General features: G+C 34.1%; 1 protein-coding gene across 1 annotated transcript in view; it reads right to left on the bottom strand.

The window, feature by feature from the left end:
• The window catches only part of CCDC171 (coiled-coil domain containing 171), a 338,249-nt gene that overhangs the window by 105,165 nt on the left and 209,141 nt on the right, over window positions 1-23,943 (bottom strand). The window contains exons 22-23 of the mRNA XM_063080963.1: window positions 3,287-3,432; window positions 1,342-1,396 (exon numbers count right to left, since the gene is read on the bottom strand). Coding sequence (XP_062937033.1) covers window positions 1,342-1,396; window positions 3,287-3,432 — 201 coding nt within the window. The remainder of the gene's footprint in view (window positions 1-1,341; window positions 1,397-3,286; window positions 3,433-23,943) is intronic.

Here is a 23,943-nt window from a genome sequence, read left to right as displayed (position 1 = left end):
CAAACTAATAACAGAAACAAGACAAAGATGCCCACTCACACCACTCCTATTTATACAGATTGGATTGCAAAGTCAACATTGACTGCATAAAAAGGTATGCCATGTATATGATGTAATTGACTTCTCTATTCACCAAGTACAAAAAGAAATCTAACCAAAGATGTCTTTTTAACTGTAAATCTAAACTTCAGATTTGTAGCATATATGAATTTGATTTGACTAGATTTAAACTATACTGACTAGTTAAACTTTTTTAAATGGGGAGGGGGAAGAATCATAGTTTTAAACAAACTTAAAAGAAAATAGCACTCAGAAAATTAAATTTCTTTCAAAATGCTACTGATATGAAATAATGCTAGTCACTTTCAAAATATAAAATACAAAAGCCCAGTGTTTTTAAAATATTAAAATAGATTAAATATTAGTTTACTAATGTTTATTTAATATCTCCTTTAAAAGGTTAGTTTTAGGGTATTTTAAGTGATTTATAAAACTATATTATATAATAAATTTGATTCACAAAATCGTTCTAAATATGATTCATTCATAAATTCCATACATCTTAAAAGCACTAGATGTTCGCATTTTCCACAAACTGTCATTAGACAATAACAGAAACACATAAATAACAATTCTCTATTTTTAAATAATGAAATAATGAATACATCCTTGAATTTGTAGTGGAGTACTAACAAAATACATAGTCGGTTAATATACTAAGTTTTTACTAAAATCGTAACACCCTTATTATGCTGTTGATCACTACAAATTAAAAGTCAGAGCTTATCATACAGAAGTAACCAAATTTGAAAATAATAGGATATTATTAAATATATTAAATTTCTACTTTAAGAACACATTCTTATAAGTAAGAAAGTAAATTTCAATTTGAATAATGTTACTGCCTAGTTAAGGTATATGATATATTGCCAAATAAAATACATTACGTCTCTATACATACATTTATAGGACAGTTGGTTTAAGAGTGGTAAGAGTTTGACAGTGTGGTCAAACATTTTGTCATTATGAGGCATGTGAGAATCTTAATGACCTCTGGTTCTTTCAGCAAAGACCACAAATAATTCAAGTGCAATTACAGCAGTTTGGGGAAACCACTATTTTTCTAGTTTTTTCAAGTATGTAAAGTGAATTCTGAAAAAAAGTATGCAATATAGCATTATATAATGTAAATTTTCAGTCATCATTTAATAATATTCTAAAGTATCTTTTAATTTATTTTAAAGAAAGTTACAAAATGAGTTAAAGTACTGTGTTGTTAATCAAAAAAAAAAAGACTAGAAGAGTCAAAACAAATTGAAAAATATTAAAAAATTACAGTACCTTATGAAGTGTATTTTCAACTGTTCTCATATGATTAGCAACACATTCTTTATCTCTAGAAAAAATAAAGGAAAAATCAGGTGTTAGCAAAATATACGCCTACTACAACTGTTACACATTTTATTATAAGTAACTATTATTGAAAAATAAGGGTTGGTTGTCATTGTTATCTTTTTAAAAGTGTAAAACCCAATCATATTCACTGATCTTTCCTACATTTAACTGTTACCTCAATTATGCTGCCTGTCTCAAATGGGGCAGTGGTGAGGGGGATTTTTTAAAGTTTTTTTAAAAAAAAAAAAGAAAAAAGGCTTTAAATCTTAGGGATGGGGATGTATTACAAATGGCCATACTATGCAAAATAATATTTTCCTTTCTACAGAGTCTTTTTTGTGTTATAATAATTGTACAAAAAACCCTCCATGACTTGACCAGGACTAGGCAAAGTTACGAGTTTCTCCTATTAGCTCTCATAATGAAACAAAAACTTTGAATGAAAATGAAGACAATAATTTAAAGGTAAATTATAAATTGAAAACTGTGAATAATGTATTAGCTCTCCAAATTACAAATTAGCTTTCTTCAGTTTTATAAGAATATGTGCCCATGGTCACAACTTATAGACATGTCAAATTCCTGAATTAACAGCAATGTTTTTAAAACACAGTATGAATCTTGAGGTTTCACAATTCTGTTTTCATTAATCTCAGAATTTTTTCAGAGCTATAAGACTCACTGGAAATTATGCAGGCTAAGCCTCTGATTTGATATGAGGAAATTGAGAGTGAACAATGACAACAAAAAATGATTTAGTCAAACATATTTTTTAAAAAGACAATTACATATACCTAATATGGTGGTGCAATGTTACATAGCTTTATAATTTTCCAGAAAAAATATTTGTGGATCTGCAACATGACAATATTTTGGCCTTGTGTCAATTCATCTTTTCATTATGCTTGAGCAATGTCACAAGCCCAAGGGCAAAGTTTATGGACATCCTAAGACTGCAGATTCCCTGCTCTGTGACCTACAGACTACATTCTGTAGTTTAAAGACTACATTCATATATCATGATATTTTATGCTTAACATGAGTTCGTCTCAAAAATTTTTTTTAATTAACATTTGCAAGTATAGGAATTCAGAACTCCAAATTTAGAAAACACTGAGTTTATTAAAATTAGATGTTGCTTTAATCCTTAAATAGATTTTCTAAGCCATGCTGTTGTACAAAGGACTGACTGTCTTAAAGTATTCCATGAAATTTGATGTGGGGAACAAATAACAATGCCTAAGAGAACTGTTCAATTTGAACTTCACAGTGTATGTTAACTTGATTACCTAGTAAAAGAAAAAACACTCTCATCACATTTACATAATTGCCCAGTCTGAAAACTATTTAACATATTTGAATATATAGCTATAAAATTAAATGAATTTTCCATCATCAATATGTTTTTATTGCATTTTTTTAAATGCTACGATACACATGTTGTATACTGACATTTCTTTATGGAAATATTACTTGCAATATTAGTAAATTCTAACAGAAGCACAGCAAAATTGGGGGGGCAGTGGGGCAGAAAGGGATGAAGAATGTGTTGCAGCAGGTACTATGCAGAACTTTTAAATAAAGAGTCTTACATTTCACACTAATAAAAACATGGTTTCAAATATGTAACACCTACAACAGAACCCAAAATACACATAATTAGAGGTTATGTAGAAGCTTATACTTATCTGTGGTTTCTCAATAAAATATACACTTAGTATGTTGAGTTAAGAATTTTCTTTTTTTGAGGATATATCAGAGAATTTCAAAGAAAGACAGCTGTACTTTTGTTTTCTAACACTGTATTATCCAGGGCTAAAACTCGGAGCATGAAAGTAAGAATTGATCTTTTGTCTGTTTTAAGTGATCTCCCCAAGGTCCAAATGCTCACTTGGCTGCCATGCGGAGGGCACTCTCTGCATCATGGATGTTCTCCTCCAGTCGACGCTTGTCCTGCTCCAGCTGGCTAAGATGTCTATTGAGCTGACGCAGAGATTGATCTTTTCTTCTCAGCTCCATCTTTGCCTCGGAGAGACTCTGCAAGCAGACAGAAAACAGAGTTACTTGTCAGCCCCGATAATTAACTTCAATTTATGCCATAGGCTATTAAACAAAGAAGAGTACAGACTGACTGAGAAGTAGACTTGGGTCATTACACATCAAGGTTTAACAAATTTTCTGCAAAAATTTTATATACTTACTAATTAGAAATGATAGAACTGATAAAATTTTGAAAAATGTTTGTCTACAAAACACAACTTTATTTTTTAAAACACTGTAAAGCAAATAAATTGTATTCTTACTAAAAAGAATATCTAATTATAAAAATCTCAGGTTGTGTTTTATTTTAATGATGAAAAAAATAAAGGTGTCAGGGGAGAAAGCACATGAAATTTAGAGTCTATTTAACTCTAAATAGAACTAGAGTTAAAGGATTATTATATGCCCAAAGTGTGTATGTGATTGAGAGATAGGTTGACTAGGATACCTACAACAGAATGGGGAACTCAAGATTAAAAAGTACCACTACTTTCTTTATAAATAAATCTATAATAGATTGCTATAGACATCTCAGTGGACAAACGAACTAGACTCCAAAATAATATTCACTTAAAAATTAGCTTCCCAGTAAATGACTCTCACGTAAAGGATAGCAAGACAAATGTGACTGAAATGTTTCAACCAATAGAGAAAGTTATGAATAATACTTGCATTCAGAATTATATATGCTCTATAAATATATCCCAAGTCACAGAAGTATAAAATCTATTGATTGATATTTGCTATTTGCTTTAATCTGAAATATTCACCAAGCACAAAATGTTCAAGATGCTATTGTGCAACTTGATCTTGAATGTTTGGGACTTAAGATCTTAGAAACTCACAATTTAAAGTATTTTCTAGACCTCATTTTAAATTCTAGGATGCAAAATAATATGGGGACCAGAGGATCTGTTACCACTAAAATTCTGCTATTTCCTTTGCCTATAAAATTTCTAGAGTAAGTTTATCAGTTTTTTCAATTAAATTTGTTGGACAGTGAGCTAAACAATTGACTGCATACACATAACATTTTTTTCTTCTTACTAAGAGTTTAGTCACACATTAACATCCACAACTGTGATTCAAAACTCCACTAAAGAATAAGCAAAATGCTGTAATTTCATGTTTAAAACTTTTCCAACAGTATCTTTTAATGCATTCTCAATGATTAATATAAAAACTCAAGCTGCCTACATGGAGCTAAAACAATTAATTCACTCTAAATGCTGGTGAACTGAAAGCAATCATCAGTCAAACCAGGTATTTAAAAATGTTAGAAGTTTTTAAATTCAGTAGTTCATTTTTCAAAGTCACGTTGCTGTCAGATAAATACAATTCAAAAAATTTAAATAAGCAAACTGTGATTACTTATTAGATATTGTATTTTATTTTAAATCTTTACTATTAAGAGATCTTTAAGAGCATTCCACCATAGAAATAGTCACTGATTCAAACCAACTTTAACAAAATGACAAAGAATAGATTTTAAAAACCACACTAAACCTACTAATTTTGTGCCAATATTAAGATAGTTAAAGGCACTGAAATACCATGATTTCTTTATTTAAAAAAATAAAACCCATTTGAGTCCTTTTAAAGTCAGTATTTCTGACATATTCCAGGCAATAAAAAATGCTGTTTTTTAGATATGCACCAAGTATGCATAAAGCTTAAATTCCTTTTCCAACGGAAATAATAAATCTGTGCCAATCTATTCAAATTCTCTTGTTCAGTAACTCTAGAGGTCCATGTTTGTGGGGGGACTATCCATGGTTCAGTATATTGTCTCCAGCCTTGTCTAGATTGAAGCTCGCTGGTCCAATCTGAGAGAATCCATGACCTTGGAATCATTATGAAACAACACTTAACATTTCAGCAATCCTACGATATACTTTCAAAGAAGATATAATTCACAGCATTAGAATTTCTACTATATATCTAAATCTTGTTGTTTCCACTCCTTCATTTTCATCTCTCAGGAGCAATGACAGGGAGCCATCAAACTCTTTTAAAGCTTACACTATTTCAGGGGCATAGAAAAGGAACAAAAAGTGGATAAACAAAGTGATATAAATCATACTTCCTTGAGAGTGAAAATGAAAAGATAATATAGCTTTTCTAAAAAAAAAGTCATAGTCATATAACTTATAGACAAAGGATTCTCATTTGAAAGAGCTGGCGGACATCGTAAAGAAATCTACATACATCAGTAGGTCCTAAGGTTCATGGGAATGTGTGTAAGACACAAAAACATAAAAAGTGATTTAAGAAAATGCATTTTCCCTAATATTCACCTTTTTTTAATAACAAAAATTGAATCTTTAAATATCCTAACAGTGAGCTTTAAAGAAAAATATATTTGTATATATATACAGCAGATATATGTTTACATATATATCTCATACATAAAATTTTAAGTTCAGCTTTTCTTTCTCCTGTTCAGATTGATCTAATTAAAACCCATGATAAACTTTATGGACTGTAATATTTCCAACTGAATGACTGAAACCAAGAGGGTGTGCCTCTAGGCAGCAAGGCAACAATGATAACCAGCAGGTTAGCCACTAATTTCTCAACCAGGGTAGATTGTGAAAGTGTGATGTTCTGATATCCAAGAAACTGTTCAGGAGAGAATAGGATAAATCAAGTTTAATAACTCTGCTCCTAATTGTTCCCCCAATGCTCAACTCTAATTACTTGGAGAACTCTCCTGACTGTCACCTGATATTAAGTTGTTGGAGGCTGAGCCTGGAACAGTGAGATAATCAATAAACATTTAGTGGGGAGAAGAATGAAGATCCTGTTAAGCAGTGGGAACCTGCAGCACCCAAAGCCCTTCTGCTCATGAGAAAACCTATGGGACAGCCATAGTGATTGCAAAGCAATAATCCAAAGCACTGTTTTTAGGCCTTGAGGCCTTTAGGCAACAGTACATTTGAGGAAAAAAGGTTAACACGGTCATCCTAATTACAGCCCACTTTCACATACTTCATATATAAGCGAAGACAAGCCAATTAGGTAGAAAGGAAGATAAGGGAAGTTTTATTTGTATACTAATTAAACCCCTGATGAAATTAAAGGAAAAACATACAGCTCCGTAATTGTGTCTGAGAAAGGTCACTTCAGGTTCAGTTATCAGAACAGCACAGCCTTGAGATATTTCGCTTAATCCACAATACAGCCCTCATCTTGTACTCAGGTCTTAATATTTACCAAAAAAATAAAAAATAAATCAAAGCCTAATATTGAATTTATCTTTAAACAGTGTTGTGAACAATTTTAGATGTTAGAAAGCTAAAGCTAAACACGATAACAAGAGTCTTTTAAAAGGCAGAAAAATATTCTATTTACATTAAAACCAATGTCACAATATTATTTATCAAAGATTCCAGTTTTCATTTTAAATCTAAAATGTTTTAGAGCAAGTTTTTATAATGACATCCCAAACTTACTGTATTTCAAAAGCTATTATGTAATATCTTTATGTATTTCTTTTTAGATAATGATGTTATTGCTCACCCTCACGTACACCTCTCATAGTCTGGGGGGGCGGGGGGAAGCCAATGCTTTCACAAAATTACTCTTAAAAGAAAATATTTACATCTGATTGCTTTCAAAACATGGTCATGAAAAGCTATTTACTACTAATAACTAGCAGGAAAAGTATGGATACAAAGGAAGTAGTTAAGTATAGGAAAAGTTTAAGGATAGAATACATGGTAGATGTAAATATTAAATGACCCACACATTTTTTTAAATGTCTTCTTTCTTGTCTATAGTTTCTGAAGTTTCTATAATAAACATGCATTACTATTGAATAAGAACAAATTATTTTTAAGTCATACATAATTTTTTATTTCTAAAGCTTTAAATGTTTTCTAAAGCTAATAATTTTTCAAATGAATTGTGAATATAAACTGAAATTCTATTACTTTGCAACTATGAAAACATTTTGTGCAGTGGAAATTTTTTTAGAATAACAGCTTTATTGAGATATAATTCACATACCACACAACTCACTCTTTTAAAGTATGCAATTCAATGGGTTTTAGTATATTCACAGAGCTCTGCAATTATCACCAGTGTAGGTCTTTTTTGAAGTGAAGTTTAAAAAAAAAAAAAAAAACCTTATAAAAACAACACAGCTATCTAAATATGGTACTATGTTTCATTATTTCAGCAAACTATAATTTAAAACTACACAAGATATACAAGGTTTATAATTTTGTTCGGTAATAGATTTAAAAATAAAAAATTTATGAAATGAATTCCCCGAATCTGAATATTTGATTAATAAATGTGGTATAGTACAAAATTTAAAGTTATCTGAAAGGATGTGCACATCTCTCCAATTAATAATTCTGGATGTCAAGGGAATCACCCAACATAGTTCTTTCTCATAAGGGTACAGTATCGCAGTGCTTTAGACCATTAGGCCGCTAGGCAGACTGAGCCCCAGGGGATATCGCTTTTAAAGATTTTCTTTTGTCTAATGGGAAATATCTAAGGATCCACATTCCTGCAGACTAAAAGCTAATGGCTTATTCAATTTGGTAGAAAAAGTTAGTCATACAAAATGAAAGGCAAGACAATAACACAAGTGTTATAAAGAACTAAGCTATATTTCCTAGGACAGGGAAAAAATATCTATAACATTTTTTTAAAATATATTTACTACTGTCTACTGTTACTTTTGAACGAACATTCCTAGATTGCAATAAATTAGGGTAAAACATCTCAAGGCACTAAAATTAATGTTGAGAGAGGAAGTAACACTATCTTCAGCCCTACTATTACAATGTGGCAAATAAAAAATAATATTAATCAAGAATTAATTGAGTGGCTGCTGGTTGCATTAACCTATGCAGGTTGCCACAGAAAGTATAAAGTTAAAATGACACAACCACCAAATTTACAATAGGGTTGGGCAAACAAGTCAGGGACAAAATGAAAGAATAATATATTTTATAATAAAGTTCGAAAATACGTGAGATAAGCAATCAGATAATTTACAATAAATATACAATAGTAAAAGATGTTGGTATGTGGTACAATTAATATATGAATTAATTTCAATCTTAGTATTTTATATAAAGAATTTAAATGAAAAGTTATGCAATTTTAAGTTATCTTCCTTGAGGACACTATCTTTTATTGTTTTCTAGTAATAACCTTATCCAGAAGGTAGGTGACATATTTATGAACTGAAGCTGAAGATCAAATAACTTACTCACTTGCAGGGTTGAATAAATAGCATCCTAGTTAGAACTCACATGTCTAGTAAGACAACAGATGTGGAAGCATCCTATAAACCATAAAAGACTACATATATTTAAAGGGCATAATTAATACAATAATTACACTTCTACATGTACTGTCATTACACAATCTTCTTTAAATTCTCATTTATATGTGACAATGTATGAGTTTCTACATTATTTCTTCATCATTTATGTATATATATACATATACACACAGACACACACAAATATGTACAATTTTTTTAAATACCTTATCACAATTGAAAAAGATAAAAGGAAATTAACAAAGACAAGTGTAAAATAAGTTATTTTCTAAATAGGCCATCTGGTAGATGATTAACAAAAAATGGAGCAAATGAGCAATGAAAATTCATCTTTAAAATTTCAAAGTATGGGCCGAGCCGTGGCGCACTTGGGAGAGTGCAGCTCTGGGAGCGCAGCAACACTCCCGCCGCGGGTTCGGATCCTATATAGGAATGGCCAGTGCACTCACTGGCTGAGTACCGGTCACGAAAAAGACAAAAAAAAATAAAAAATAAATAAAATAAAATTTCAAAGTATGCTGTAAGATTTTGTTGTATAATAGTACCATATTCCCACATATTCTTTTGAAAAAGTCCTCCTAAATTCTGTCAATATAACTGAAAGTGATCAATAGTAAAACATAATGGAATGAAAAGGAACCTCATAAAAGTGTTCAAAATATATCAAATGCTGTTTGTTCTAAGCCTCACATATAAAGCACAAAACTCTCTCCCATAGACTAAAAGTGTTTGATAGTAATGAGGTAAAGTGGGAGAGAAACAGTTAAAACACACGTTAATTGACAAAAAACAGGAGGACAGTAAAGAGAATCATGAGATCCCTCTCGACTGGAAAATATACTCAGAAAAGTACAAAACAGGCAAGTGGTAGCTAGATCTATTGTGACACATGGCATGCGAGGATAATGAGGCAGTAATGTTTTCTCGGAGTATAAAGCAAACTACATTTGGCTGTACTGCAGACCTCATGAGAGAGAAATGACCTACAGGTGACAACAATTATGATGCTGCTATAATAAAATCAGCTCTTATATGACCTCTATGTTCTCTCAGCAAATACCTAAGAAATACAAGGGGATAGAATCACACTGGTTCTTCTGTTGCACTTTATCAGCTACAGACTACACAGCATGTTCCAAAATTTCACACAGTTTACAATCCTAGCTAGGTGAAGGCCCAAAATGCTGCTGAATTCCCTGGCAATATTTTAAAGGAATCAAGCTATGAATTAAGTTATAGAAAATTATTTAGAATTTAAATGCTGTTTAAAAATCATATGAGAATTACCTAAAGCAAATGTCTAAGAAGGGTTCCCGACATTTAAATAAAAAGAAATTATTATCCAAAGAATCTTTAAAAATTCAAGGATCCTTTTGGTGATATAATTGAATAGGATAAGTAAACATATTAATAATTAAAATGATCTCAGTATTTTCATAGTACTACATAATTTAAATGACCATTATTAAACTTGAATATACTATATATTAACTAATTTTAATAAAAGTAAATCAAATAGCAGCTGAGTAAAAGTCAATTGCCTAAGAGAATCTTAAGGTCAAATTTAAAATTGGAAAACTAAACATGTTATTTTATACATAAATGTAAATAAAACAAAGTTGGAGTTCCTTCTAAAAGTTTATTCATTGGATGAATTTTTGTGCATTAAGTATTTTACCAGTGATTTCTATCGTAAGTTCTATCTTAATAAAAAGTTCTGAACAGCAAACATTTACTGACTTTCACCATGTAGAGCATTTCACTTTATGTGAAGGCATTAGGCCTGTTCTTGTATGATGCTCAGAACAATGCCTATCATATTGGTCTTATTGAAGGTATTTAATAAATGGTAGCCACTATAACTGTTGTTATTTGGACTTCATTTAGGTATAAATAGAATGCAACCACTTATTTGTATTTCTTCTAATTTATTTTTAATGAGCATATTCATTGTTACAAAATCATACTTATTCTTTATTCCCCTTATTCAATCTCCCCCCTCTCTTTTCCCCTCCCCCCTCTAATAACCATTGATTTGTTCTCTCCATCTGATTAACTGTTCCTCTGTTGGATTTTTTTCCTAGATGATCTGTTCAGTACTGAGACAGGTGTGATCAAGTCCTCACTTATTATCATAAGTCAGATGCTTCTTCTATTACTCTGGAGTGTGCTTTGTGAAGAGAGGGAACCTCTACTTTTGGTCTCCACTGGTGCCTCTCCTTGTGTCAATACAGCTGAGAGTCTGGCGTGCCATCTGCACAGTGGCTGTGACTGCTGCTATAGAGACTAGCTGCCTTTTCGGCAGCCATGGCAACTGCAGGGGCTATGGCAGGCTTCCTGTGGGTGTGCTCTTTACCTGGCTGTGGCTGGGTTCGGCTTCCCCTGGCTCCATGCCTCATTTTAAGATGTTGGTGCGGAGCAGCTGAGGGGGCGGGGGGAGGGGAATGGGGAAAGAAATAGGATGGGAAGAGGAGGAAGGAGAGGTGGTGAGATCGAGGCCAATGACAACCTCCTCATTCTGTCTGGGGAGACGAGCGGGCATCCAGCTGCAGCTCGGTCATTGCTAGGCTAGATGCAGATGTCAGGTGGGTGTGGCTGAAGCCCTTGGCCCCCCACTGCCCCAACTTGGGAGCATGGGGTGCTTCTTATGGTGGCTTGGTGGTTGTCACTGGGCTAGTTGCAGATGCGGGGGAGGTGTGGCTGAAGCCCTTGGCCCCCCACCACCCCAGCTCAGGAGCCCAGGGCACTAGCAGTGGCTCCGTGGACATCACTGGACTGGTTGCAGATGTCAGAGGGTGTGGCTGAGGACCTCGGCCCCCCACCACCCTGGCTTGGGGGCCCAGGGCAGAAAGCAACCATTTAAGTAGACTGAAGTACTTGATTGACTTTATGGAATTTGATAAATAAGTGAAATATTGATTTAACATTTCCATGGGGATTTCCCAGTCAATGGACTTTATGGAAAATCTGGAAAGATGGTTACTAACACCATTGTGGTCCAGGGTAAAGAAGAGGGGTTTAGGTTCAGAAGACTTGGTCTCACATTTTGGGATAAATCCATTTACTACTTACATGAACTTTAAACGAGTTACTTAACTTTTCTGATTCTTAGTTTTCTCAGTGTATAATAGGAATGGTAGTGCTATCTACCTCACTAGATTATGAAGAATCAAATGAGTTAATCTAATTGTAAAGTGCTTGGATAATAATGATAATGGTACTTAATTGTCATTCAAGTAATTTTTTTCCTCAGGGACTGTAGGGGGAATAACAACAGTTATAACAGAAAATATTTGTTGAACACCTACAATATGACAGACATTGCTCTGAGCATTGTACAAGAACAGGTCTTAATGATACACTTTCAACATCAAAAATCCAACACTGCACAACTCAATATCCCTTATATAAAAATAGGATCACTGTGATCATTTATTAAATGTGCTAATAAAATTTTAAAAATTTGCAAAGTGAGGATGAATTATATACATAGCACTCCACTGTAGTATAGAATTTTACATAATTCAAGACACATTGGCTGCTGCTTTTTCTTTTTAACCTTTCAAAAAGCAATGAACTTCTCAGTGTCTGTCTCCTTTCTAAGTTAGCAACAATGGTATTGAACTTTCCCTGTAGATCTTGGAATCTGGCTGCCTAGCATAATCTCAACTTTTTAAATATTTATAACAGGAACTCCACACTATCACAACAGTATATTAAGATACTAAGTTCTCTAATATCTATGGCTACATCCTCCCATTAAGGAGATCTTAGCTACTATGTAAAAAGACTTTTTTTTTTTTTTTGTCTTTTTGTGACCGGTAAGGGGATCGCAACCCTTGGTGTGGTTTCGACCGCACCATGCTCAGCCAGTGAGTGCACCGGCCATTCCTATACAGTATCCGAACCCGCGGCGGGAGCGCCGCTGTGCTCCCAAACGCTGCACTCTGCCGAGTGCGCCACGGGACCGGCCCTAAAAAGACATTTGTATGCCTAATTTAATTCAAAAATGCCGCCCTTAAATAACAGATGCCATGCAGACTGCCTTACAGTGTTATACAGTAACAAAAGAATTAGTACACAAATTTGTCAATCAAAGACATAAAAGTAGAGATGCATTTGACTTAGAATTCCATTTGTACTTACCCTGAAAGAGATGAAGGAGAGAAGATGGGGAAAGGGAAGGGAATGGAAAGAGAAATCAACAATTTGATTACAGTCGTTCTGGTGCCATTTACCTGCAGTAAGTCTGTAATAGATGACACAAACAAAGCAAAAAGCAACAAGGCCTGCTGTTCCACTTTGGTTGCTCTCATTTCCCACATATCTCTGACACTGTAAAAACTCTACTAAGAAAGTGAAAGGGACAGTGATTCTCCTGTACCAAAAACATATTTTCATTCAACTTGGCCACTAAATGCAAACCAACCTCTTCATTTGGTACCTAACCAAAGATATGGCCAAATATTATGACATCAAAGAAAACCTGGCTGTTCTGGGTTGTTTAGAATATGTCATCTCTAATTTTGTCCCTCCCAAAGGGACATTTTAAAGGAATAAAAACAAATATAAACAGTTTACTGAATGGGGTAGACTGAAAAGAGTACAAAAAAACAAATTGGTTTAATCATTTTTCTACTAATAACTTCAAACATTCCCTGCCAGATTTCCCTAAGTTATTCTTAAAGACACTTCAGATAATACAAGATTTTTGCTTTATGTGCTGATTCTAAAACATAACCTCAACATAGGCTGTGACTCTACTTATTTATTCATTCATTCAACATACATATACTGTATGCCTATATTATGCCAAAGCAATAAAAAATAACAATAGCTAACACATCCTGAGTATCATTTTCTGTAGACAGTAGTATAATTAGTCCTTATAACAAATCCATGAGATAAGTACTACTATTATTCCCATTTCACAAATGAGGAAACTGAAGCACAGAGTTCAAGTAACTTGCCCAAGATTACACAGAGCCAGAGTTCATAACCAGGCAGTCTAATATAAGTAAATAAATACATACATAAACACAAAGAATATACTCCTCTTAGAAATGACTTCTTATCTGGAAAAATGAGAAGAGGTTTAAAAAGCAGCTGGTATTAAAGCTAACTGTTCAGTGTTGTAAACAGCATTCTTGTCAAAATAAAATGCGTGTTCACAAAAGTACAAGAGGTAAGGTACGGCTAGAAGATAAGGTGCTACTGAGAATGGCAGAAGAGATTAGAAAAGTACATATAGGCCAGATGTAGTCAGGAAACTAGACTTATAACCTTGCAAATGATTTATGTACAACATTCCTTGGCTATGGGCAGGGGGAGAGACAGGTTAAGGGGGATGCTTGAATTAGTGGACTTCCAACCCCCATCCTTCTTTCAACCAAAATTTGCTATAATATTTTCTATGAGCCTTTGTATAAGATTTTGTTTAAAGAAAGGGTTCAGTGGCTAAACATACTTGCCAACTATTGTCATAGGAAGCCATGGGAAGCTGCTGAAGGATTCCAGGTTGTGAAGCAGCATTCTCCAATCTGTCTCAGAGATCATATATACAAACTGTAACTGCCAAATTAGAGTAAATATAAGAGATCATTCTGGCCACACTGCAACAGCTCATTTAAATCTTCAATGGAACTCTAAGAAGGTTTAATACGATTTCATCTTTGAGTAAAAAGGTTCAAAAAGAACTGGCTTGAAACAAATAGTTCTCCTTAAAATATGCTAAAGAGTATTATGCCAAAATTTACATTACTCAAGCAGAATGTATATCAAATATTTACTTTCTAAAAATGTTGCATCCAAGCCATATATTTTATATTTTTACTAATCACTATATAATTATATGTCAAAAAGCCATAAAGCCTGAGTCACAGCTGAAATACATATGAAAATAATATATACTTTTAGGAACACCAAAGAGCGAATTAACAATTGAACTCAGTGATTGTTTTCTAAGGAGAACTACATTATTCGGTCTATAGTTTTAAAATGTTTTCAGTTATTATGTTGTGTTATTTTGAAAGAGGTTATAACAAAGTTACCACTGGCAGTAACCATTAAGTGAGATTTCTAAATGACTGAAAGGGTTGGTACCAGCTTTCCCATTTCACGATAAATCACGGAAGTTATTTTTTTTTAATATCTGTGAGTGAAATATAAAATTTTTAATCCCTCTTTATATCTATTAATTATAGAAAAAGAGAATGAAGCTGAGTAATATAGAGGCTGTTAAAACAAAGATGAAGACTCAGACCAAAAACAACCACAGTTTCAGCAAGAGTTAGCAAATTCAAACAAATACTGGGAAAAGGCAGAGGAACAGACTCAAGTCTCCTTGTAATATCCTAAGAAATTGTGTGCTTAGGAAGACTCCTATATTTGCTCAGGCAATAACAGTTGAAAAGTAGATATTCTGGGGAAGCGATTCAATATATAGCAAAGCACCTTATTTTATAAGTATGCTTCAAATGGAACTTTCATGTGTGAGGATGTGTGTATTTGCATGTATACGTGTGTGTACATGTATATATACATACTCAGTAAATAGTACCACTTTGGTTATAAAGAGTTTACAATAAAATTAGTATGGTTTACATTTCTGATCCCTCTGTAACCAACCCATTCACCTGAAGAAAAACATAATTGTTCTATCCTTCTAAGTGAGCAAGATCACCATCTAGTGGTGATTCCTGGAAATGCCGGGAATATCGCTTCTGGAGCCTAGAAAATGCTCTGTGGTCCTCTTCTGGAAAGAGGATTATTACATATTACCCGTCCTGTCAAAATCAGGAGTTCCCAAGTTACTTGCTTTGGCCAGTGAAATATTGCTAGAAATAAAACGTCACTTCCTAGCAGACACAAGACCAGCAGTGTCCCTTATTGAGACCTTTATCATGAGACCAAAAATGTCCCAGATAGAGAATGCCCTATCAGCCTTAATCATAAAGTGTGGAACATATGAAGCAGAAACACAGCTGACCCATGATGAATATGCACAACTGAGAAATCGCTTTATTGTTAGGCCACTGAAGTTCTGAAGTCATTTGTTTACTACAACATGACACAGGTATTGTTACTCTTATTTCTACATTTGGCAATTTGTTCTAGAATTTATATACCTATGAAAACACCAGTAGATACTTTAGAAAATCAGTTTCTACTCTGATTTAACATTAAATCATTGGGAGAAGAAATGAATTATAATTAAATATTAAAAATCACAGTAAGTCATTTGAGACTTAGGTCAGTATGAAGATATGATAAAAGTATATATGCTACCCTACATAAAATATTGAGTTTGCATACCACAAAGTAAAATAAATGTATCTTTCCAGCCATAATTCATAAAAAATATGTTCTTCCAAATCCTTCCTGAGTACAGTACTATATGCATCTTTTAATATTTTTCACTCTAAAAGATCTAATGAGAAAACATGTACAAAAAATTATTTACTCTTTCTTTGCCTTTTTAAGACCAAAATACATTTAACAACACTTAAAAATGGCCATGAAATATTTCTAAATTTTAAAAGGGAGTACAATAACATTATAAAACATAATACTATATTTTTAAATACATATTTGATATTGTCGCACTCGGGTTAAGCTAATGTTGGAATCCTGCCTACTGGGCTAATTGCAAAGCTAGGGCTGGGTCTCGAGCTCACAGACCTCTCAAGCCCATTCACAGACTGGGTCACAAACCCTTCACATGCCAGGCTGGTCACCAGATCCCTTACATGCAGGTCTATGAGCTAAGTAACTGGCAAACAGGTCCTTGGAAGTCGTAGGTTGGAAAGCATGGCTGCGTGGAGTGGCAGCAGCCTCCAGAGGCAGATGCCAGCCAGGTTGGCAGTGCTGCTCAGGTGCACTAACTCCACCCCCCCACACACAATTTGCTTATTGAACCACCCCAAACCAGCCCTAAGGCGAGGGGAGCCTGATTAAATTATTCTATTTCCCCAACATTCACCATCTGACAAAAGGTTATATAACTATTTGTTTAGTGGAGCACATTTTTAAAAATCATTTTTAATTACTATTATGTACTGTATATGTATTTAAACTGAGATTTTGTAGTCAAAGTTGAGCTTATGAAAATTGTATTAACTGCATTTTTTGGTTGCATAAAGTTTATACATATCATGATGAAAATAATGAAAAATACTATTAAGAAAAAAGCAAGCTGGGTAGTTAGCTCAGATGGTTAGAGCATGGTGCTGACAACACCAAGGTCTGGGGTTCAGTCCCTGTACCGGCCAGGAAAACAAACAAAAAAGAAAAAAGTGAGAATTTTGATTGCTATTTTGATGTATACCTTTCATATTTTAAAATGTGCATATTTATGTATCTACGTGCATATTGATAACGTATATATCTGCTGCGAAAATAGAATAATTTAATCAGGACCCCTTCGCCTTAGGTCAGGTTGGGGGTGGTGCAGCATTCTTTGTTAATAGGTTGTGTGGGTGGAGTTAGTACACATGTGCAGTGCCGCCACCTTGGCTGGCGTCTGCCTCAAGCTTCCGCCCAGGGCAGGCATGCTTTTGAACCTATGGCTTTCAAGGACCTGTCTGCCGGTTACCAAGCTCATAGATATGCATGTGAAGGGTTTGTGACCCAGTCTGTGAATGGGCTTGAGGGGTCTGTGAGCTCCAGATCCAGCCCTAGCTTTACAATCGGCCCAGTCAGCAGGATTGCCAGCAGGTAAAAGAGCCTGACAACTGGGGTGGTCGTGTAGCTTTACAACTGGCATCACGAACAGGATTAACAGCTGGACAACTGGCTAAGTTGGCAGGATTCTGACATTAGCCCTAGCACCACGGTGAATAAATACACATATACATATATACACATATATAATACCCAGCTAAATTTAATCACTACCATTTATCCAATTCTTTGGGGGAAAAGGCTGCAATGATCCGTTTTCCTTCCAGGGAATAAACTTAGTATACCTTAAGCTAATAGTCACATCATACTACATATCCATCTGATTCAGTAGATTGTGTCAAATTCCCTCCCCAATTAAAATTGCCTGTTTTTAAGACTTTTAGCCATGACACTGCATAGAAATCCTAAATCCACATTCTTTACAGACAAATGATTTTCTGACTTCCACAGGGACTCTATGTTCTGAATCACAGGACATAGGTCAGAAAAACATAAGAATTCTACTTCCATCACAGAAGCCTTCCTGATGATTTTGGTCTGCTCTGATACTCCGACTTTACTCCAGAAATAAGATAAAACCACCATACAGGTGTTTCCTGTTTCCTCTACCATAGCAATTTTCCTCATTGGTACTCTTAATAATCCTTGTAGACTGCATATACTTCCCTAACTACATTTTGGCAATTGGCCAGGCTTTTGCTATCAAAAGATAAAACTGATGAATACGCTTTACCATTTGCAGTTTCAGGCATCCTAATTTTATTGATACTAATACTACTTTAAACATTTTTCTGGAACTAAAATACAGAAAATAATACTTGCCAGCATTCCATAAGATCAAAGCACTACAAAGTCACATGCACTGGGTAATCCCTTAATTGTGAAAATACTAAAATAAAAGACAATTCATTAAGATTGATAAATACTGATGTTTTCTGAGATACCATGCTAGTAGTGGTGCAACAGTGCAATATTACTAAACTTCCAAATAAAACTTGAGCATGTTAATTAAAAGTTTCCTATAAACGGAAAGGTATAATCATTTAGAATACTTAGCCCCACATAGGGGTAAAATTACTTCTAAAATGAATTAAACACTGCCACTTAGTCATGCTAGAAATATGAACATATAATTAGATAATTACACCCAAAGTCTGAGACATTTAAATTTATGTTCATTCCATTACAAATGTAATATTCTAAAGTTGGTTACTATAATTGACTACAATTAAGTATTTCTAAAACAAAACCATCACTGAGTCTCAGATTAATGAGAACTAAAACAATCACATTCAGAAAGTGAATAAAATTTTTTTTTTCCTGAAAATCAAGAATAGGAATATTATTTTATTTTACTTTATTTTTTTAAATTTTATTTTGTCAAAGAAAGTGAATAAATTTTGATTAGCCATTTAAGTTATAATGTTCTGTTTACTAATTTAAAATTGGGCCCATTGAAACAACAAATAAAAGTATTTTCATAGTTAACCGTGGAATATTTGTAATTAAAGTATACAATCTGGGTCATTTTTGTAGTGCAGTCAAAGGAAATAATTTTTCAAATAGAGAAAAGTTTTACTATTGCCATCCTCAATAAACATGTCTAGATTCGGTTCCTTGCTTCACCAATTACTAGCTCTGCAACTTGGGGTAAATTAAATTGTCTGTGCCTTGGTTTCCTAATCTGCAAATTATGGATAATAATATTTTCTTCAAAAATTGTTTTAAAGAGTAGATGAGACATTATGTGCAAATTACGCAACAGAGTTCCAAGAAACTAAATACTAGCTATTTTTATATAATACAAGGACAAATGCTAACAAAATTTACATAGTCTGAAGTCTCTACACTGGAGGTTTATGAGTTTACAAAGAACCCCCACTGTAGTTAATAATAAAACAAATTACTGAGCAAATACAAGTCATAAAATAATAAAATCAGAGGAAATTATTTAAAGAATGAAAGATGAAAGACTTACTTAACAATGGAAAAAATCAACATCAGTCATTGTAGATTTAATATGGCATAATACAAATGAACATCATTTACAAAATTCCAAATAGTTTACATATAATTAAAAACCCTGGTTTTCAGACAGAAATGTATATCTCAGATGAAAATGTAACTTTTTTTTTTTAAGGATGGTACACCAAGAGATCAGATGCCAACCACAGCTGGATATGGTCAAAATAAAGGAGAAAGGGATTTGATTTATAAATCACTAGGAAGTAGGTTCACCATCTGAATGCCCATTGTAAATTTGTTTGGCCTTTCTATAGCATTTCACAACCAAGTTTTTTTTTTTTAAATCTCTATTGGTTTAAACTTTAGTGAAAGGAAAAGAACACAGGAAAGTTGATTAAGATAAAAAGTAAAGACACCCTACGGAAAATTCCTTCTAAATAGTGTTTCTTTACAAAAATCAAGACAAACAAATGGGAGGCCAGGGCAGGGGACAAAAAAGAAATCAAAACCAAAATACCCAAACACCCTCTAACTATAAGGGACTTTAATACTGCAACAAACCAAAGAAAAAAAGAAATCCAGAAAAGTCATATATATTGATATTCAAGCTGCTAGGAAAAATATGATTTCAAACATCTTTTTATAGGCAGTTATGTAGGCCTATTGATTCCTTTTGCACATTTCAAGGTAAATTAGTTACTTTGTAGCTGACTCAATAATATAACAAAGATCTCTCAGGAATCTGGATTTAACAAAGAACCGTCTTCTGTTTGAAAGAAAACCTAAATACAAGTTAAAGCTCAAAACTAACTGGAATAGCTGGTATGCAAGCACATGGTGCTGAGCATATAATCTACTATGCAATAGTACCATTTTCCTTCCTCAGCACTGACTTACAATAAATCTTCCCTACCGTACTACAAATTCCAAGGTCATGGACAAAGATGTTTATTAGTATAATTACGATGTAGAAAAAATACCATTAAGCCTCCAGTTCCAGGTTTCATAAACTGCTAGACAGAAGATTAAGAAAGTGTCAAGTGTGTTTCAATTCTTCAAAACTCAAAAAATTCCTAGTGTAACTCTCTTCTTTCACATGATCTAACTTCTAGTTTCATTTCCACTTGGAAGTTGCTAACATTTTTTAAAAGTACAAGTAGTTTTGTGATTATAAAAATTAAGATATGGCCTTAAGAAAAGAGGGAGAAAAGAACCAAAATTGCTAAACAGATGAAAAACTCATTTATAATGAATCACTCAACTTTATAGGAATTCTTCAACAGAGTCTTTAAGTTCAATTTCTAAATACTTCAGATTCTACACAATTCTTAACCAGTGTTTGAAATCTATCTATACAGAACTGTAAATATTTATAATACTAGTAGATTCTTGACTGCCCTCCAATATCCAATGGCTTCACTTTCTATTCCCAATAATGAGCAGAGAATCAGTATTTCAGAGAAAAGGTTTTCCTGCGTCCTTTCTTACATTGTGGTCAAAGACTCTGCGTGCATTGTTCCACATGAGGAAGAGAATTGCATTAAATGAGAATATCTAATTCTCAATTCTGAACTTTTTTTTTTTTTTGTCTTTTTTGTGACCGGCACTCAGCCAGTGAGTGCACCGGCCATTCCTATATAGGATCCGAACCCGCGGCAGGAGCGTCGCAGCGCTCCCAGCGCCGCACTCTCCCGAGTGCGCCACCGGCTTGGCCCTGACCTTTTTATTATTAGGGACTTTACTATCGTGAGAATTTATCGAACAGGTCAGGCAGCTAATTAGGGGTTCCATTTGTTTGCGGGGGGGAGGGGGCAGGTTTAATGCACTTTCCTTCTAATAAGCAGCAAACAATACGACAGAACTTAGAAAATAAATATCCTGCTTTTTTCTGTCACTGGAATAATATATTAATTATAACACTATAGAGATGGTTTATGAACCCTCTACATATCTGAACACTTAAAGCTAAAGTAAATCTCAACAGATTATCTAGATCTGATGTATCTTTCATGTCTTACTTCTTAGAACTTTTCACCACCATAGAAACAAACAACAAAAACGCTTTCTTGTTAAGGATATTTAGTCTCAACTAGATATACAGTTCATGCCTTAGTAACATTAAAATTCAAAAAAACTATCCCAAACAGCATTCCAACAAGGATTTTTCTGTTGTACCACTGCTTGAGGACCACTGACGTAGTAAATCTCAACAAGTCTATAGGAACACCAACTCCTCTACCAAAAAAAAAAAAGAAATAGGTTATGTATTATCTTTAACAATCTCCACAGATTTCCCCAATCTCACTCATTCAGTAGTGAGCTTCTTTTTTGATACTTGCTACCATTATGGCATAGAGCTATTCTTTTAGTATATATAAATAACAAGAATCTCTCGCATAGCAAGTTTTGCAGAGTATTCCCACTAAAGAGAGAAAACACGTGGTAAGCAGACTTATAACACTTTAGATTTTCGATGGTTTAGACCTTAAAATTAGTAACTGACTTTCACTTCCCCCATTTATCCAATCCCATTCTTCGTATCTTTCTTCACATCTCTCTCTTCCCATTTTTACTCATTTTCAGAATTATGGCTTTCACTTTAGACACACTTAAGTGGTCCTAATTTCTTTAAACTTGACTTAACCACAATTTTTCTTCCGGTTATCATGTATCATCTTTTCTTTCTGTCTGCTAATTTCTCAAAAATAAAAATCTGTATTTATTACTTTCATTCCCCATCTACATACCAGATGTAATAAAAGAGCAAGATTTTCAGAGCTAACAGATCTAAATACAAACTCCTACTCTAATATTTACTAGTTGAAGGAACTTGATCAAATTACTAATTTCCTAATCTGTAAAAGGAAATTATGCAGCCCACATCCTAGGCTGCAATGAGGACTGGAAGCAGTAATATATTTGAAGTATCTATCAGAGAGCCAGACACATAGTAAACACTCAGTAAACAATGCTTGGCAATTCTTTGTCATGTGAAAGCTGTCCTCTGGTCCACCATTCTCCTAGCAGAGACAGGACTCAACACGCCAGTGTACAATTCCCAATATCTTCCACATGCCAATCAAGAAGAAGAAAGCTCATTCATGAACTAAAAATACACAACATAAGCTAATCCAATCAACATAAGCTAATTTTCTGACCAATTTTTAGAAAAGAGATAAATATTACAGAGAAAAACAGTTTTAATGTAAAACAACTCTCTGACAACCTATAGTTTTTATAAATAATATTCAGGCTTCTGCAGCACCTTCTTTCTCTGTGATGGCCCTCTCTATTCGGTATCACATTTAAGGATACACATTTCTGTTTCTCCCGATAAGAGATGACATGTGCTTGCGCATAGGAATAGCTATTTGTTGAATAAATCTCTGTCCTTTGAAAATTATCTTCTTTTAAAGAGATTCTATATATATAATAGTTTCTAAGTATACATAAGAAGAAGAAATATTTTCAACAAAGATTTCAACATAGATTCAAACCAACCACATAGTATTGCAGGGCATTTGACATCACTGAACACTCTCTCAACGCAATTCTTCACATATGACTTTTCCAGGTCCTGTTTTTCTTCACCTCCTCTTTTTCTTTGTGTCTTCCAAATTTAGCTCTTTCCTATATTTGTCTGCTCTTTCAAGCCTTCAAGAAAATTAGTTGGAAGACTGTACTCAGAATGACCAACCACACCCACAAGCCCCTCCCCAGGCATACAGAATCCACTGTAAGGTGCGACCCCGTGGCGCACTCGGGAGAGTGCGGCGCTGGGAGCGCTGCAGCGCTCCTGCCGCGGGTTCGGATCCTATACAGGGATGGCCAGTGTGCTCGGTGCGGCCGGTCACAAAAAAAATAAAAATAAAAATAAAATGGTATCTTTAAAAAAAAAAAAGAATCCACTGTAAGCATTCACCTGCAAGCGGAAAAAAAGAAGACATTTATTCCATAAAACAAACTAAAACCAAACAAAAATTTGATGAGTTCTCTCAGGGAGAAATAGGCAACTAGCTATGAGTGATGGTGCCAAAGAATAGCACACTCACAAATGGGCAAGCTCACAGCCCATTTCCCCTAAAAGAAAGCCAACAGGTCACCAAGTCTACATTCAAAGAGCTCTTAGCTTTTCTTTTTCTTCATTCTTAAGTGTGCATGACTAAACAAAGGTTTTCATAAATTTGATGAAAGCCTCTATTCCAGTTATTAGGGTTACATAACAAACTACTCCAAAATGTAATTTTGTCAAATGTCAAACTACTGTTTATTGGACTCATGGATTCCATGGATCAGGGAACAGGACAGGGTACAGCAAGGACTGCTAGTCTCTGCTCCCTGACTTCTGGAGCCTCAGCTGAAGTCTGGAATGTGTAAAATCTTCTGAAGGCCCATTCACACGTATCTGGAGAATCGATGGTAGTTTGTTGCTACCATCAAGTTATGAGACTTGAGCTGGGCTGTTGGCTGAACACATCCATCCATACATAGTTCACCATGTGACCTGGACCTCCTCAGAGAATGACGGCTGGATTCCCACAGAGAACAAGGTG

Source organism: Cynocephalus volans, chromosome 16 (genome assembly GCF_027409185.1).
Source record: "Cynocephalus volans isolate mCynVol1 chromosome 16, mCynVol1.pri, whole genome shotgun sequence".
In the NCBI taxonomy this organism is placed as follows: domain Eukaryota; kingdom Metazoa; phylum Chordata; class Mammalia; order Dermoptera; family Cynocephalidae; genus Cynocephalus; species Cynocephalus volans.
This window is presented reverse-complemented; position numbering and strand designations above follow the sequence as displayed.